At 41.8% G+C, this 19,685-nt stretch overlaps 1 protein-coding gene across 10 annotated transcripts in view; it reads right to left on the bottom strand.

Moving 5' to 3' along the window:
* Anks1b (ankyrin repeat and sterile alpha motif domain containing 1B) overlaps positions 1–19,685 on the bottom strand; it is a 1,028,376-nt gene that overhangs the window by 282,373 nt on the left and 726,318 nt on the right. For all 10 annotated transcript variants that reach the window (XM_027392602.2, XM_027392606.2, XM_035451548.1 and 7 more), the window contains one exon: positions 15,716–15,868. In XM_027392602.2, the coding sequence (XP_027248403.2) occupies positions 15,716–15,868 (153 nt within the window). The remainder of the gene's footprint in view (positions 1–15,715; positions 15,869–19,685) is intronic.

Genomic DNA, 19,685 nt, shown 5'->3' with positions numbered 1-19,685 from the left:
ACCTTAAAATTGCTGCCATAGGTACTGATTCTGGAACATCGTTGTATGGGCTTCCTGAGATTGTTGTATAAACCATTAGAACCTGGGTGGCTTGAAGTAATGTCTTAAAATATGGGTGGTGGGAAGTCAGGAATCAAGTGTCAGCAGGGCTGCACTCCTCAGAAGGCTCTAGTAGAGAGTCCTTCCTTGCCTCTTCCAGCCCCAGGTTACCCTATGTTACCGCAGGTGTCCGGGGCAGGACCACTCCAGTCTAACTTATCTTCTCATGCCCAGCTTTGCATTGATCTGTGTGGTCTCTTCTTCTATTGACACTAATCTGGTTTCAAGTCCATCTAGATTACAGGTGGTTCTCAACCCTCCTAACGCTTGGACCCTTTAATACAGTTCCTTATGCTGTGGTGACCCCAACCATAAAATTATTTTGTTACTACTTCATAACTGTAATTTTGCCGCTGTTATGAATCATAATGTAAATATCTGATATGCAACCCCAAAGAGGTTGTGACCCACAGGTTGAGAACTGCTGAATTGGATAATCCGGGTTCATCTCCTGCACCTGTACCTAATTAGATTTAAAAAGACTTATTTCTGACCACTAAGCTCATATCCACATGTTCTAGATAGATGTATCTTAGGAGGTCATTCTTACCATTACGTTTTTTTCTTCATGTTCTAGAAAAATCATTCCAATTGTCTTATTTTTATAGTGTTTTTTGAACTTAGAATGTTTTAGCCTGGGTAAATAAATGCTTATGGCAATTTAAGTTTGTGTTGGATCAGAATGTAAGGGTGTTTTAGGAAGTATCGGTTGGGTTTAATATTTTGAAGTGTTATTTTATTGTATTCTATTCTTTATTTCTCATGTTAAGTAGGATATGGATGACTTAAGATAGACAGTTGCATCCTGGTGTGGAGGATGCAGATGACAGCATACATTTATTAGCAAACAGAGGTAAATGAGGGCATTTGGGGTTATAGAAGCAAACATCACCAGGGTAATATGAAGTATGGAAAGCCATTAATTAGTCTGTATGATAAGGAAGTCATGACAGGATGGCTGTAGCAGCTGATCTGAAATGACGGAGAAGGAGAATGATGAAGATGTACATGCCACTGTGACCCAGTCAATGGCACAGAGAGTTTAATGGCTCCAAGGAAAGGGAATGTCTTAGTTACTTTTCTGTTGTTGTGAAGAGACACCATCATCAGGGGAACTCACAAGGGAAAGGATTTAGTTGGGGGCTTGCTTGTAGTTTCAGAGGGTGAGCCATAACCATCTTGGTGGGGAACTAGGCAGAGTTTGCCAAGAGTCGCAGGCTAGCCAGCCCAGAATCAGCAAGGCCAGGTCAGGGCTGATGGTAAGCAGGTCACCAGTGTCTGGACTTTTGCAGGGTTTTCAGTTCCGGTCTCAAAGGGCCCACAGTGCCCCTGGCTAAGCTACTCAGGGGTGCATCTCCACACTGGCAGCTTGTCATCCCAGACTGAAGCTGACTGATTCTTTCAGCTCCAATGACTCCCATGTCAGTTTCCTCTGAGAATTCCAGTCACACAGGCCTACACCTCCATCTCCACATGGGGGTTTGATAGGTTTGCTATGTGCATGGCATTTTTAAAGCTGGAGATATATAAGAGACTACGGCAGCATAAGTCAGTGATTGCCAATACCTGACAACTACTATAACTGCAAAAGTCAGATTCCTGAAGTGACTTCATTTGTGATGCCACATTCTTAGAATCTGAGGTCTCTCTTGGTATCAGAACACAATATCATCTTAATCTACGGAAGTAAAGAATGGGAGTAGTTTTTTTTTTTTCTGAAAGAAGGAAATCATTAACTCAAATGCAAACTCTTCATCTGTTCACTCTCATGATGTCTTGTTAACACAGTGTTTCATTGATTGTGAAGCACATGCCTTTTCCTTAAGAAGTGATCACAGTACCTCGTTGTTGTGGCATGCTTATGCAGCCTGTGCACACATACTCTGTTCCAGCTATCATGGGTTGGATATGACTGCCAGGGAAGCCTCATTTAAGCCAGGTATAGATCATGCTTGTAATCTCTACACTTGAGAAGCAGAAGCAGGAGGATAAGGAGTTCAAGGCCACCCTCAGCTACACAGGAGGTTCAAAGCCAGTCAAGGCTACAGGAGACCCTAACTCAAAAGCAAACAGCCACTTTCCCCAAGCCAAAGCAAACAAACTGCAAAAGAAACCCCAACAAGGCTCAGCTGATATTTATGAGGTATCATCAAAGAGAGTGCGGACACATACGTACGTGTGGAACAAAGACAACCACAGTAACATGCAGATGTGTTATGCTCTGTTAGTATCGATTCCAAAGATCTCAACAAAAGCAGAAAAAAACTTAAGATCTTTAAGTGGGTGAAACAGCAAAGGCTCCTGGGATGGCTTTGTATGCTGGATGGACTTCCCATGGGCACTGGTCATAGCTTATTTGGCACTGCTATTTTTCTTTTCAGGGCTAAGCAAAATAACAGTGCAACTTAGAATAGATGCACCGCAGACTCCAGGAAGCCCAGTGGAACAGAGTGCAGTCTTTGTCTTTAGATGATAGTGGTATTCCAACACTAGATGCTGTCCATTTCATCACATTCAAAGGGTCCCTGCAGTTCCTTTAAGTGTTGCCAGAGTCTTGACTGCTTGGAAATTTACACTTATCCACGGTCTCAAGTCTTTGTTAGGCTGAACTAAGTATTCCAAGGACACTGAATGGTTAGTGAAATGCATTCAGCCAAACACATCTAAATACGTTCCTTACTGTGGGACAGAGGCAGAAGGTTGTGAAATAAATGGTCTTAAAATAAAAAAGTAATGTGCATGTATATGCTCTCTTGTATACGTCCCCCTCCCCCGTGTGTGTGTGTGTGTGTGTGTGTGTGTGTGTGTGTGTGTGTGTGTGTGTGTGTGCCAGGGCACATACATGAGGTTAGAGGCCAGCTTTGCTGGAGTCAATCTTCTCTTTCCATATGGAGGCAATTGGAATTGAACTCAGGTCATAGGCTTGGTTGGGTACAGGTGTCCTTAACTGTTGCTAGTTCTAAATGGTCTTAGTACTAAGTAAAATAGCTTTTCTGGGGAAATAATTTTAAACTCAACTTCAGGAAGTCCTTATGTTTTAATGTCTTGATTTTGAAAATCAGGACTAGTGATCCTGAGGTTTTTTTTTTTTTTTTTTCCTGTACCATGTTCTCAGGTCCATGTGAGAGAACCGTTTGGGAAGCAAGCCAGCTGGAACTGGATGAAATAATTCACACTCCTGCTGTGGACAAGTTGTCAATCACCGTGAGTGAAACCCAGCCTTGTGTTTCCTTAGGGTTAACGGTCACTCTCTTCTCTCTGCTCAGAAGATGGTCTTAATGATGGAGTCAGGGGACTCTACAAATAGTGGGTCAATAGATGGGGATGAGCTGCCCAGTGTGTGTCAGAGGAGAGAGGGCAGCCTCTGTGTGCCATGCCCCAGGCTGGCTGCTATAATACCTGGTTGTAAAAACAAAGCTCTTCTGCGTGAAATGATGGCCTCCTTCAAGGTGTAGGGTATGGGAATTGGTTTGGGCTTCACAGTGGCTTTTTCCAGTCTTGGGCCATGGGGACTGTCAGTAACATCATTGTTTCCAATGCAGAGAGGAGCTGACTGTTTACATACTCCAATATAGAATTGTTTCTGTACATTTCTATTGGAAACATTTGGTAGGTGCCTCAACTTACCACATCCTTACGCAGCTCCTGATTCTAATTCCCCTGCTTTCCTTCTTGATCTCAGGAAGCAGCCCAGGGAACACCAACTAGTACTCAGCCCCTTTCATTTCCCTTGCAACCAGTTCCTAGTTCATTAAGTCTTTTTCCACTGTAAAGCCCCGATCAAATATTCCTATCTCTTGTCACAAATGCTTGAGGACTGGCTCTACCATCTTGTCCATACTCAGCACCAATTCCTTCCATAGTAGCCACACCCAGAACTCACAGATAAACCAAGCCAAGCATCTCTTCCATTCAAAAATCCCTCTGATGCTCAATCCCCTACCTGGCTCACAGCTCTTTGCATTCTTCCAGCTCTGGTCCTTAGTTAAGCTGATACCATTTGCTATGAGCTACAGTCTAGCTCATGATACTCCTTTTCCTCCCTCTCCCTCAACAGCTACCACAGGGCATCTGCTTGCACTGTTCCCTCTACCTGGAATGTTGTTCAATCTCCTTAACAAATAATGTGTGGTCACCTTACCTTATGTTTTCCTATCTGATGTTCTATTATCTGTTGTCTGTCTTTCTCTCTAGAATATTTCGCTAATGTAATTTCTTTTATCTATCATTAGGGATTGAACTTAGGGCATCACATATACTAGGCAAACACTCTATTAAGGAGCTATATGCTGAGCCTCTCTTTTTACTTTAAATAATTTTTAAATCTCTCTCTCTCTCTCTCTCTCTCTCTCTCTCTCTCTCTCTCTCTCTCTCTCTCTCTCTCTCTGTGTGTGTGTGTGTGTGTGTGTGGTAGTACATAAAGATCAGAAGACAACTCCCAGGAATCACTTCTCTCCTTCCATCATGTGACTCAGGTCACTCGGCTTAGCAGTGAGTGCCTTTGTCCACTTAGTCATCTCACTAGCCCCGTTTTTACTATTTATTTTTGGGACAGTGTCTCCCTGTGTTGCCCAGACTGGCTTTGAATTTGTGATCTTTTTGTCTCTGTCTCCCAAGCAGCTAGGGTACAGGTATGTACCATCCAAGCTTGTCTGTGTCAGTTTGGTTTCATTCCCACTGACATTTCTAGGGTCTAGAATAGTGCCTGATACAGCAGGTGTGAGAAAAACTTTGTCATTCCAGCCTCCTACTGTGTATTTCATATCCTAGACACACTCTTTCTGAGCTCTTAAAGGCCACCACAAACATGTATATGTCTGGTTTGACTTTCAATATTAAGAATTTTACCTAACTTCCCAGGCATCCTGGAGAGAGGTCTAGTAAGAGGTAGCATGGACTCATGAGTCATCAAAGTGGCTGCTACTAAGCACCTGTGCCCTCTGCTGCCAAACGGGCAGTTTGTCCCTGACAACCTTGCTTCCCATGGCTCCTTCTGTGTGTTCCTCGTCCACTCTTTCCCTGGTGGCAGGTCACTCAGGGATTATATAGGAAAAGGACCCTGGGGTGGACATACAGCTTAGCCTTCGAAAGTCAGGTCCTTAAGAACTTGCTGCCTGGCAGAAACAGACAAACAAATAAACAGAGGGGCTGGTATGGTGCTCAGGTGTCTTGCCCAAGAGAACACTGGGAACCAGAACTTGGTTTTGGCCCCCTAACTCAGAGTCTAGCCTCTTTTACACCTTGCTTCCCTGCAGTCCACCTCAGTCTGCATCAATCTCTTATCTCTGTTTCTAGATTTGCCCTGAACCTTCCTTGCCATGTTCTATCTTGACAGCACCCAATCCTGTGCTCCGTGGGGAGGTGAGATGAAATCTTAGTTGACTGTCCCATTTTTTCAGTGGCTGTGTACAGTGAGAATAGATGACATGGTTCACTCGGGTGCGTTTATGCCATCACTTGCTGTCACAGGAGACATATATCTAAGGACGATCTGTTTGCATATTTATTTGGGGGAGTGTGGGAGAAAGGAACTATCTGGGATCTGCTTATGTGCTTTGAGCTTTTCCATTTACCTAACTCTAGACATTTGCAGGTCAAGATACAGTCTTTTCTCTTTATTTAGTTCCACTTACACACACACACACACACACACACACACACACACACACCAGATGCACATTGCACATGCACACATTCATGTGGTCATTTATATCAGTGTACCTCATAAATCCCACCTGAATCCACCTTGAGCAACGTGTATCACCTAGTGGCCACCTGAAGATGGAGCTATCTATACATGGCAGGCACCTCAGCTAGCACTGCTGGACAGTTTCTCTGTAAGGCTCATGGGTGATGACCCTGCTATTGTGTCTGTGTTTCAAGACCAGCCTGATGCATCTCCTTGCATGACACAAGATATTCATGGACATAGGACATCAGGGATAGCCCTCCTAATTAATCTGCAAAGTGAGAAGCATGGCAGAGCATGTCTCCCAGGGATGAGGAGCCCTGAAATATACTGCTGGATGAGCAGAGCTTGGAATGGTGTGTCAGACACAAGCATTCCTAGGCCAGTTAGAAAACACTTGTTGGCACTTTTAGTATGCTAAGCATTACTCTGCAACCTGGGGGCAAAGAAAAGAACAGAACATACACACATTCTGACCCTGATAAAGCTGGCAATGGTTAAGAGTAATGATTACCCAATCACCCTCAACTCTCACAAACCAAACCAAACCAAACCAAACCAAACCAAACCAAACCAAACCAAGTCACAGACAGGATTCAGATGCTAACAGCCTGACTCCAGGAGCTGGAATTCCAGGATGCTTTTGGGTGGGGGTTATGCATAGACTGAGCATATAGATTTTAGGTAAAAAGCCACATACTCACCCTTGGCAGCACTCTACCCAAAGGTGAAGGTGCTCATTGGATAGTTTCCCTAAGTGGTGGTGTTCCAGAACACAATGCTGCAGGTGAGGAGTGGGTGGTGCCTGTGGACTAATTCTAGAGAACAAGCTCTTTAGTGAGGGGAAGTACGTAGGGAAGAGATGTCAAAACTCTTATTGTTCATGTTACAGTGTTCCCTGGAACATGGTTCAGTTACCTATAGAACCCAATTCCACTGACAACACATCAGTTGCATCTCCAACACAGATTTGAGCAGCGCGCAGAAGAGATTCTCCATGAGACAAGATGTGTGAACTTAATATTCTAAAACAAGTTAGTCCCATGGTCAATGGACTCAGCAAATACATTCTCAGCATTGTACAGATCTGGCAACTCTGTTCAATAATGGAACATGTTTATCATCTGAGTTATTGTTCTCCAGTTACTGAACATTGGTTGACATTTTTGGTCTCCAATTTCCCACATGTTTAAGACCCTGATACAGTTCTCTGCTCAGACCTTTTACTCCTTATATTTCACATTTCTGGACTTTATTTTGATTTCACAAATCCTGAGTCAGGGCTTACAAACAATGATATGACTATCCGTAATTCCAAAACACTCCTCATTTTGGCTCATCAAAACTGTTGTGATGGACTGATTGGCCCAGATTCTCCATCCTTTCCCTACCTACCCATTTGCTATGTCAATCTGCGGTATCGGCTGTGAAAAGACAGGCCAGATCCTTCTCTCTCAAGTTGATTCTGTGTTTTTGAAACAGTTTTCTTTGGCCAGTTGTTAGCAGATAAGTTACACGTACAGGTTCAGCACCATGCATGCCTAGGGCTGGAGAGATGGCTCAGTGACTAAGAGTGCATACTACTCTTCCAGAAGACTTGAGTTGATGTACCCATGTCTGATGCCTTTGGCCCTCATCGGCACCTGTACTCACATGCACACATTCCCACACAGATACACACACATACACATACACATCTTCACAATACAAAGAAGAATGCACTTAAAAACAACCCAGGAATACCCATTTCTTATTTCTCTTCCACTGTAAGGACATGCTGGAAGGAACATGCTAGAGAACAGAGCACAGGAAGTCCTAGTCATGTCAGTTGAGATCACCCAAAAGCCCCCGACTTTTCATATAGTGAACCTGAGCCAGCTGCAAGTGTGTGGGCCAGTTGAAATCAGGGGAAATTTCCAGGCCAGCACAGCCCAGCTGCTGACCCATAGGCTCAAGAGCCAAAGAGGTATCTTTGCACAAGTTGTGCATGCTGCTATCGTGCCAGTGAATCGTAGGGACCTGGAACGGTATCTTTGTTTAGCTTCCTTTAAACAAAAGCCCTGTGTTTTCTTCAAACCTGTCAACAATATCATCCAGATTGCTGTGGGCTGGAAATGGAGGCTTCAGGGTTAAGTGACCTGCCCAAGGAGAAATCCCCAATTTTGTGAAGGAGCTGGGATCCAAACCCTGGAAGACATCTTTGCAAACCTGCAAGTTTAACCATGGTTGCTAACCATTTCACCTCCAGATGCTGCCTCCCCCCCCCCCCCCGCCAACCCCCCCAGTCCTGCCCCCACCTTATGGCTTGTGCAGACGGCTTTCTTCTCATGGGTGCTGAAGTTCTCTTCTCTCGAGGGTAAGGGCTTTAACATATTCATGCTTTTCTTTTTCTTTTTTCTTTTTGGTTTTTTGAGACAGGGTTCTCTGTGTAGCTTTGGAGGCTGTCCTGGCACTGGCTCTGGAGACCAGGCTGGCCTCGAACTCACAGAGATCCACCTGCCTCTGCCTCCCAAGTGCTGGGATTAAAGGCGTGTGCCACCAACGCCCGGCCATATTCATGCTTTTCTATCACTACTAGGCAACAGATTTAACAGGACTCCCCTCCCGAATATTGTCCACACTGTAAGACATCGATGAACAGGTAGGGAGTGTGCTGGTGGGTAATACATGCACATGTAAAGGAGAGCTGTCACTTGGATTCAGCTAATCAGTGGATGGTACAAGGGTTTCCCCATTTTGTTAAAAACAATTTTAGTCGCATGGTATTTGAATTTGGTGTTCGAATGTCTACTAAATTAAAACTCTAATGAATGGCAAGGAATCAGAAACAGGGATTGCTTTAGAATTTGGTTCTTTATGTAGTAACCTGCCCTGTACTTTAGGTATGTTGCCACCAGGTGGCAGTAGAGCGCCAGACATAAAGCCTGCATACCGTTATGAGGTTCAACCGAACAGCTCTTTGCCTGAGATCAAAAAGCATTTGCGACCACACTTTGCAGTTTAACATAATACATTTTAAAAGCCCAAATAGCTTAAATTAAACTCTTGGCAACCCTTGCACGTCTTTAAAACAGACACGAATTCTAAGCTACAGAATCTCTGACCTCATTATTTCTCTTTCATGGCTTCTACTTATTTCCATAATGGCTAATGCAAGCCTCGCAGCCCCACCTTGATGGCAGTGTTAAACGGTCCCCGTTTTCTCTGACTCATTACTTACTGCTGATCTCTGGCATGCTAGCATGCATATTAGGTTTCAAAACTCTTAACAGTTTTTTCTTGGGGAAAAGACTTTTCTGGCTTTCCTTGTCTTCCAGTATAATATCCAATTATCTCTTAAAATAGGGCTGAAAAGGTTTATGCACCAGGAGTTATTTGCACTTGTGTGTATTTGCATGTATGGATGTCCCCCCTTTATTTTCTACATTCTGGAGTAACCTGTTAGGTGTTCCCCTCTCAAGTCTCCCAGGAGAGAAGCAGTATGTCACAATTTACCAGCTGTAGGTGGTAGAAGCAAACACAACCAGCTATGGAGGTGTGTCCCAAGGGACCAGCTCCCAGCCTAACTCTGGGAAAGGGATCTGGGGAAGTCAGTAAGAAAAGGCAAGAGGAAAATAAAACCAGAGAGAAGAAAACTGGATGGATAATAGAAAGCTGTCATTGGAGCCATGCAGGAAGCCTAGGAACCAGCAGGCTAGATATTATTGTCCTCTATTTAGACACTAGAAACTGAGTCCCAGAGATGGGAAGTGACTTAAGGCCACATGCTGAGTGGTGGATACAGGCTTCAAAGCAAAGTGACCTGATTCCAAAATAAAGATGAAAGAAAAGAGGCCACATTTGAAACCTGACTTCATGGTGTGTCTTACTCTTTATAAACAGTAAGTAAAATTTCCATTTAACAGAAGCTCAGCCTTGGAGGGGTCAAACCAAAACGGTGTTAGTCACCATCAAAAGCTTCTGAGGAATACTGACTATAATTTACCTTCCTTTTGATATGTAGAATTGTAATTATGAAAACTGACTCTATTTACAGACTTCTAATTTAGGCATGCCCTCAGTGCTAGAGGAAATGGTGGTAATTAATTAATTAATTAATTAATTTGCTTCTGTGCCTGGGATAGTCATGGTTGGAAATAGCAGTGTCACAGAGTTGCTGACTCAGCTCCTTTTTACTCTGTGCTTTTTGTCCCTAAGAAGGGAGTTGGCTTCGAGTCCCTGCTTACTGTGTCTGATCATGCCATTCCCCTGGTTACATCCTTTTAATGGTCCCCCACTGATTACAGAGGCTGCACATAAAAATCACTTGGGAAACTTTCAAGCCCTTGATGCCTGGGTACCTTATCTGAGATGCTGATGCAGCTGTTTGGATGTGGGGCCGGTGCCCAGTGGGATGAAGCAACATGGAATCTGATTTTTGCTCAAGGCAGAGTCATGGGGATCACACTGACTTTCCTGCCAGAAACAACCAACAATCCAGATAAATCTGCATGAAGTGCTGGTTTTCATGCTGTTAGACACAACACAACAAGGCCTGGTACACAGCAAGAAAATATAGGATGTAAGTGGCCTCCTTTATAGGAAGGAGGGCCTCAGAAAGAGTTGGGATGTCTGGTGAGATGAGAAGGTTCAGGGAGGCCAGCACGGTTAGAGCTTGCTGGGTAGCAAAGGGACCAGCATGGTTAGAGCTTGCTGGGTAGAGAAGGGACCAGCATGGTTAGTTTGCTGGGTGGAGGGGAGGCCAGTATGGTTAATTTGCTGGGTGGAGGGGAAAGAGTACTGAACAGTGCATACATATGAAGAACTTACCTGAGGCCAGACAATGAAAAGATTGGTTGATATAATTCTTAGAGCCCAAATCAGGTTGGCGATAGTTTCCATACTGTTCAGGCTGGAAAGTTCTGGGATTTCAAAGACATAGTTCAAGCACTCAGCACTTCTGCCCAATAGTGGGAGGTACTAGCAACAGGCCAAACAGTATTCCAGTGTTGCCCAATCAACCTTAAACACAAGGCTAAGGAATTTCCCTTCTGTTCTAGAACAACTCTGAAACATATTGATACAAAATCATCACAAGATCAAGGGACTTCTTTCTGTTCCAGGACAATTCTGAAACATACTGGTGGGAATACAAAATTATCCATCTCAAAACATGGAAAAATGCATACTGTCCATGTGCGAATAAAATTACCAGCAAATGAAGAACAACAAGGAGAAAATCAACAAACCACCATCAAACCCCAGCTGGGGCAGATGTTAAAGTTGTAAGGACATAAAAGGAGTTATTATAATTGTATCCCACATGTTCAACAAGCTCAGAAGAAAGATTGAATGTTAGACAGAGATGCAAAAGTGGGGAAGGACTTATGTCTGAATCCCAGAGATTTAGTGATGAAAATACAATGGAAAATAAGAGAAGTTAGTTGTAAGAAAGAGAGATAAGTGAACTCAAAGACACAGCAATAGAAACTATCCAAATAAGTCAAAGGGTTAGGGGGAAAAAAGCCTGAAAACTATTTCAAGAAATAATGACCAAAAAAAATTGTGAGGTTCATTAAAACTATAAGCCTCATATCTAAGAAGCTAAAAAAACTTAGTACACAAGAAATAGTAATAAATTACCTCAGTAATTTATAACCACAGTCATAACCACATAGAAACAATGCAGAAAGTCCTGACATCTTTAATGTAACTACCCTGGGAAAGTATCTTTCAGAAATGAAGGCAAAATACAGTTTGTTGTAGATGCACATTAGCTGACAGAACTTAACCACTAGCAGCCACACGGTATTTAATGTTGCAGGAAGTCTTTTAGATAGACGGAACTTGATGCCAGATAGAAACGAGGATCCACACAATGGAATGGATAGTAGGGCTGGCTTCCTGGGTATGGGACCAATAACTCAGTGTCACTATCTTTACACTTTTAATAATTTCAAACAAGGAGCTTTATACAGCAGCATTTAAGTTGATCAAGTCATTTTACCAAACAATGGGTGCAACATTCACAAGTTTCCTTTGACAACTTTCCTACTACACCAGTTTGGGGTTAGATCATTGTGGAATTTCCCCTGAAAGGTAGGAATGAAATCATCAACGGTGAGGAAACTGCCTGGCAAGCCAATCTGAGAGTCCTGCATGAATACAAGCTCAGTTTCAGAAATAGTCAGGCAAGAAGAAAATGACAAACTAATCCATTTATCACTGCAAAAGTTTTCAAATGCTATCCATTGGAGATGAGAAGCAGCTTTCACAGGATGCATATGGGTATTGCTGCCTTAGCTACTTTATTAACTCCTACTCAGAGGTATTAAAACCAAACACTGTATTAGATTCTTAGAAACAATTCTGTATTATGAGCAGAGATTTAAGAATGCACCAAAATCTGAACTTCTTTCAATAGGAACCTTTGTCATTATTAGCATTGCAGGGAGCACTAAGCCTAGGCTAGAATGATTTCCTTGGTAAATAATGGTAAAGTCAATGGGAAGAAATTAATTGCAGGTTCTACAATGAGATTCATGAGTTAATGAATTGAACAGTGTTTAGAGATATTTGGATGTACCCAAGTCCCTTTAGTAGATGCACAGATATAAAATAAATTAACATTGTTCTTTACAATTTTAATATCTTTTTATTGTCCAGAAAGTGAATATCAAGTTGTTTACATGGGCCTTAGCTTATTACTTTTATTTTCATAATTAGCCTATACACGTCTCATGGAGAAAAATATAACCCCTTCTATCTAAAATTTCTCCCATGCAGAGCTGTTGAGGTTGGTAGTAGTTAGAAACATGACTGAAACTGGCTCGTGCCATATGCTGAGCCTGAGAAACCTCTTCGAGCAAAAAAAATTAGTGGATCTTTGAACTGCTAACTAGTCATTAATTCCCTTAACAAGTCTTTGGAGGGACAGGAGCTCGAAGCAGAGGTTCATGCAGCTAGCATTGCAGAGGGACCAATTTGCCCCCAGTCTCTTCTAACATGTTCGAATTTTAACACTAAAATGTCAATAGAAAGGTAGGAATGTGATGTTATTACCCACAGTGGCCAAGATCAGAGCACATCAGTCAACACCAGTGTTTGAATGTGAGGTCCAGACTCAGAGCTAAGGGGGTTGTTGGCCAATATTTCATGCTCTAATTTGAGACAGGACTGCACCTATAAGACGAGCAATGCTTCCTGCATTACACGTTTCTCTGTGTTAATATTAAGATTTCCGTTCTTCTGTTTCCTCCCAGCGTTTTGGGTAGCTCTGTGTCTAAAACCCCTTGTTTGTTTATTCAAATAGCCTTGATTGTCAAAACATCATATACACTACAAAGAAAAGGTTTTCAGGGGCTTTCCAAAGCTTATAGCTTCCAATAACACATTTGTATATTCAAGTAAAAAAATGTGGACAGTTTCATATCATCCTAGAAATAGGTTACACAAGCATATTATACTTCTGAAAACAATAGCAAGCACATTACCATTTACATTTTCATCAGTACCACACCATGATGCTTATGTTGTTGTCATACCAACAGCCAGTCTGCTTGTCCTCTATTCTCTTCCCTCCACCAGTCCACCTCTGCACCTCTGACATCTGGAGTTTGCCTTTCTGTCTTCGCTATACAAGGAGAAATAGTCACTGGAGCAGTCTGGCTCCCTTCAAATCAGCTACTCATTCCAGTGATTCAGGATGGCAATCTTCCACTCCACAATGATCCAGGAGGGAAACCATCAACTGGCTATGGTGCTCTATGCTGGGAACCAGTCTCTATGGTGATCAAGGATAACAATCAGTCACTCTACATCAACCCATGATAGGAGTTCCCTAAAGGCCTTCACTTTAATCAGAATTGTGGTCATTCCCTGTATCAGTCAGGAATCAATGTATGGGTACTCAATACTGTATTAATTGAGCCATAAGCTATACAAGGGATCAACTCAGACCTCTCTTTGTCAGTTCAGATGAACAAAGGTCTGGACTTTGTCTTCTCTTTGTTGATGAAAGGGGTTTGAATTTCAGATTACTCAAAAAGCTTTGTAAGCCAAAAGGCACACGTTACCCTTCTCACATTAAAAACCCAATGACCCCAAGCTCCCCAAATGAAAAGCCCAGCTCTAGGAGCCATGAAGTTTTGTTTTCTAATTCTCTGTTTAAAGGCTCATTTGGCTTTTTTCTCCACAATGAGCATGTCTATCCAATTAAATGACTTGGAGAGTCTTCCCTTGTAGAGTGTGACCTTCCCATATAGGTGTCACAGAAATTTAAATGAGTTTACTTTAAAGAAAATATCCTGGGTTGATGGTAGACACACAAGCCAGAGGAATTTGAACATAGCCACTATGCTTTCAAACTCTGAAGCAACACTTCTAACTTGAATTTCTCTCTGGATCTTAAGTCGAAATGTAATGTAGCTGGTGTCGCTAAAAGGGAAACTAAAGGAGCAGCATAGGCACAAAGGCATATCTTTTTTTTTTTCTGTGTGAATTCAAAGGTGGTTATGATTAGTCTCTAGGCCCAGGCAGCAACATTTCATCTTGGAAACTGATTTGGCTGATCTATGTAAAGTCACTTTGTTCACAAGCACCTAAGAGGAGCCATGACAAATCTCATAGAGAACTGAATGAAGTCTTTGCCCATTGCAACCAAAACCCGAGGCAGTTTCAATTTGTTCCTTTGCTACACAAACTAAGAACAATGCTAATCAGAGCTTCAGCAAGTGGCTTTTTTCTGGTAATGACAGCTTTTCGTGATGGGATAAAAAGTAAAAAGTTAAGAGTTACTAATGGCAAGTGAGAAGCCAAGATTCTATTAACTTCATGTGATTTTTAGACTTGTGAACAATTTGTGTAAGATGTTCTAGGAAAGATATTATTTTTAAAGCTACATTAAAAAAAGCAAAAGATAATTAGCTAATCGGTGATAATGTTCATTAAGATAATTAATGGCATGTGATATGTTGAAACTAGACTCTGGGACAGAAAGCAACATAAAAAGCTCTCTCAGAAGAGAGTTAAGAAGAATCAGTAATAATTGTTGGCTTTATTTTACTTTGCAAATGCCTCCCCTCCCCCAATCATTAGGCTATAAAGCTAAGCAACCCTCTAAAAAAGAGATTTATCACTGTATTTTTTAAAAGAAACATTTACCATGCCCAAACATAGCACGAATGCACAAAATCATTTTATGTTACCTTTGTATTTCATTCCTTCACTTATTTGTATTTAGAGAAGAAACCGGGGTAAAAAGGAAGTGAGGAAGACTCAGAATCCCTTACAAAGATTGAGTTGATCTCTTTGGGCTTGAATATATGGCAACATATGTTGGCCAGCGCTTATAGAAAATTTATGCCAAGTGTATGAATAAAACAGAGACAACATACGATTGGACGCCAACTCCAGGAGATAACATTTTGATGATTACAGCAACCTGTTTAGCAAGAGCAGAAGCAATCCCTTTAAGCATGGGGTTTGAATTCTAATTAAGGAATGAAGATAAAGAACCATGACAGAGTGCTAAAAAGAATGTGATTAAGAAACGAAAAAGTGATAATTCTGGCTTTTAATAGTGAACAGGGGCAAAGATCAGCCTGGGAGCTTATTTTGCTGTCACATCCATGTCCTAAACTGACAAGATTTCCTGAAATGGAAAATCCAGAACTTCTTGGAAGGTTTTCTTAGGTAATGCAAAAAGCCCCGAGGGTCCTCTCCTTATGTCTCAGTTCACCATTTTAAAATGTCAAAAGCAATGACCTCAGAGCTAACACCACACACACACACACACACACACACACACACACACACACCCCTTTATCTGCAAAACCTTATTAGCTGTCCAGATAGTTACAAAGAAAGAAAAAGAATTATCCATCTGCAATAATATCCACTTCACAACAAAAGTTGACCAGTTAATGTGTCAGAAAGAGAGCAACTTACATTAATAAGTTCAACCTCCCAGATTTTTTTCAACAGGTCCATCGATGTATAGCCATTAATGAGAAAGGCTTTGGTGTAGTCACCCAGCTCAATGGAATCCAGCCACTCAGCTACAGAGGTGGGATGGTAGCCATCATGACCAATGGGTCTCATCTGTAATTAAAAACAGTACATTAGAAATGATTTAAAGCAGTTTCCTTCTGTTCAAACAGCAGGAAGCATCTTGCCACTTGCAAATTAATCTGAAATAAAGCATCAGATATTTCTGGATAGAGAAGTAAGGAAAAGGAAAATGCTTATGAACAATTCTAAATCATTAGTAATTTTCACGCTGAATTAGTTTTCAAAAATACACCCAGAAATTTCCAATTTAGCTGCTAAATTAACTCTGTGTTTGAGATGATGAAATATGTCAAACTTCTGTTAGGGACTTTATTGGTTTTCTTTTGGAATGGAATTTCAAGTGATGTCAGTTGAGTTACCAGTGTTTGATGGGGTTGGCGGGAGGGAGGGAGGGACTGCATTTTCAAAATAGAGATGGTAATTCTCATATGCCCAACATCAAAGTGTGTGAAAATACTACATGACTTAAATGTTCCAATGGGATTCATGCTTATGCAAGACATGTATTGTAGGTAGTGCACACAGGCTGGAGAAACACACTGCTGTGGCAAGCCAGTTAAAAAGAGGCCTTGAGTGTTTTAAGACCATGTGTTCTGCCTCAGCTCTACAGTATGTTAGACATGAGTAGGGAACTTGCTGGCAGACAGGCTTCTATTTTTTGTCAGCTATATACAGATTTTTTTTAATACTTCAGGGGAACAAAGAAGTGTGACAGCAACATAATGTTTCTGAGTTTAAATTGGAATGTGAAAATAATTTAAGCAGGAAGAACTTCTGGGTTGAAAAATTTATATAGATTCCTCTAAGTCCTTTATTCTTTATTTGAAATCTGAGCTGAATTCATGGTTCTTGTATTTGATGTGACTCACTTCTGAAACTTAGGCTGCCTGCCTGCCTGCCAGTGCAGGGTTTGGTACTGGAGTTCCTCGGGAGGGCTGCCCCCTCATCAGCCTTCACTAAAGCGCCTGCTGGGAGCAACGAAGCGGGCATGCTGCAGAACGGGCTTTCCTCTTCCATCAAGTTTAAGGAGATTAAATATTAATGGAAATCTATAAGATTCTGGTTTATGAGCAGAGGAAAAGATTAGTTTAGGCAGCCAGCATTCAGATTTTAATCTCAGCATCATGAGCTTTCTGTTGCCATGCAGAGTCCTCCATGGAGCTGCTCCTTGCCTTCTCATTTTAAGTTGCCTTTCCTCTTCTCTCCCTCCTGCTGTTCCCTTCCTCAATCTAATGTACAGAACCAGGTTTCAATACCCACCATTTCAAAGTTACATCGCAGTTCATTATTGGCCCCAGCGTCTCAGTTGTGGTAGATGTTTATATTTTGCTTTTCTATTGATTGACCTGATTTTAGCTATTCACCAAATGCCTGTTCACGTGGCACTTACTCAGTATTTATTATGTGGTGGTGATGAATGGTGAGTCAGAGTGCATAATGAAGCTTAGTGGTGTGTACAAATAACTGAGTGTTGTGTATAAACCCGGAGAATAGGACCCAAAGTGGAGGCTCGGATGTACTGGGCACTTTCCTGTTTGGTTGATTACCAACTACAGGGGCCAGGTGCATTTTCCCTGGCTTGTAAGCAAGTGGGTGAAAACCTAAACACTTAATCCCAGACATAGGAAACTTCTCTTATGGGATAATGGAGAATGGCAAAAAGGAGGACAGAAGAATATTGGAGTTGAAAATAATAACCTAGCAGACATCCTGTTGTTGGTCCACCCAAGAAGCAGACCAACCCAGCTACTGTGGGCAGGCTTAAGGATCCTTGATAATGTTTTAGAAAGACCTGGTTGTTCTTTCCCAGAGGGCTGTGTGAGAGGTTGCTCCCAAACACTCTACTCAACCTGGAAAAGGTCACTCACCGACCACCTGTCACACTTAGATTACTCAATGGTCACCGACAGCTGAGGAATCAGGGGTCCCCTCCAGACAACTACAAAGCAAACACAACTGGACTAAGGGATTCACCTCTTCTGTAATACTTTTCTGTTTATCCCAGTGCCAAACAACCGAGAAGCAGAAAAGGGGGGGGGGTCAGTCTCTCGGAAGAAAACTGAAGTTAGGATGTGTGCTGTGTGTGTGTTGTATGTGTAAGGGATAAAAATAAAACTGGAGGTTTAAAATGAGTGAGAAGCGAATTTTGACTGTTTTACACAATGAGAACATTATTGGACATATCTAAATTCCCACTAAGAAGTAGCAAAGAGAATCAACTGAACTTGACTGAAGTCAGTAACTGGGAAACACATTACACTAAATCTCACTGCATCTAGATTGCTCAGTAATCTGGTTCCTCCCACAAAGCAAAACCCACCCTGAAGAGGCAAGAATGATTGGTAGGAACTTTGGTAGGGTGACAGATGGGTGGGCAGAATGCAAAGGTGCAGTTACTCTGGAAATGAGTATGTGTGCATGTGTAGGGCAGCATCTGTATGTTTGCTTATTCAATAAACACTCAGCACTTATTCAGTTGGATGCAGTGGAACACAGCAAAGAACAAATCAGTTAGAATCCCTCCCCCACAGCAATTGTAATCCTAAATTTAAAAAAAGTTTGTGAACAGATGACCAACAAACTATGAAGGTTCTGCATACCTGACGAGAGGAAACCTTTAGAGTCAAATAAGGTTGCAAAACGAACCTGGCATGCATTTAATTATATGCAGAGTGGTTCCTGTGCTGCACAGTAACTTCTTCCAAAGAAGTTGTCCCATCTGTTCCTTTAATTTTGCTTCTACTGCCACTACCCAGCTTAAGTTCTCATTAGCACTTATTCAAATGAATGCAGAAGCCTTCCATTTGACCTCCCATCTTTGGTTCGGCTAACATTTAGTACTACCTTAGCTAGGCTCATAAGTCTACCCTTGGACCAGAATCTACAATGATTCCCTTTGGAGAAAAGTCTAAATGTCCTGTTGCAGCATCCAAAGCCAAGTGAAATTAACCCAGTCTCTCACTCTCCTGCTATATACACTAGTGATGCACATGTCAATAGTATGGGTTTGCTAGCCACTACCAAAACATGAATTGCCCAAGGCACTATTAATACTTTGCTTATATGATTTTCCATGCCTGCAATGCTCTTGTCTTATTTCTAGAGTTGTTTTTCAAGGCCTGAAATCTTCATGAATTATAAAGCACATATTTAAAATAAATATTTTAGGTCTTCAGTTGAGAACAAAGTTCCTACCCTCAGCTAGTGAGGAGACATCTCTCCTTTGCCGAAGTAGAAGCTTAGGGAACTCTCAACGTAACTCATGAGGCTGACACTACCTACTGATTTGATTAGCAAGATGGCTTTCAACTTAGCCTCCTTTTTGCCAAAGAAGACTTTAGGATCTGATAGACCCAGAAATGCTACTGGTTTGTTGGGCTATAATTGGCAAGTTATATAGCTATTTGAGGCTCATATAAAATTTTCTAGAATACTGACCCCCAAGTATTGTGATCTTTTGTGATATAGTGTGTAAATTGCCTAGCATGGTGATTTGGATTAACAGCTATCCAAAGACTTAGTTCTCTTCTTGCTCCATTGCTTTAGACAGCATTCACATACAGACTGAAGTTGCAAATGCTTTTGCCCTTGGCTGGTTATCTTTTCTCTTGAAATTAAAACTCTCTTGTCCTCCCTCTCTTCCTCCCCTGTACTCCTTCTGTCTCACATCTTGTAGACAGGGTTTTTACTTCTGCTAAAATCTTTTCTTCTCTACCTTTCAGTTCACAGCTCTGTTTTTAGACATTTATCTAACACAATAACTCAAGGACACAGAATTATTGTTTCAAGTTCTTGGCTATCTTCCTGTATTAGAATCACACTTCTGTGCCCTATGCCAGGGGAACCA

This window comes from Cricetulus griseus (genome assembly GCF_003668045.3).
Source record: "Cricetulus griseus strain 17A/GY chromosome 1 unlocalized genomic scaffold, alternate assembly CriGri-PICRH-1.0 chr1_0, whole genome shotgun sequence".
In the NCBI taxonomy this organism is placed as follows: Eukaryota; Metazoa; Chordata; class Mammalia; order Rodentia; family Cricetidae; genus Cricetulus; species Cricetulus griseus.
The sequence above is the reverse complement of the archived record's forward strand: the minus strand, read 5'-3'. Positions and strand labels throughout refer to the sequence as shown.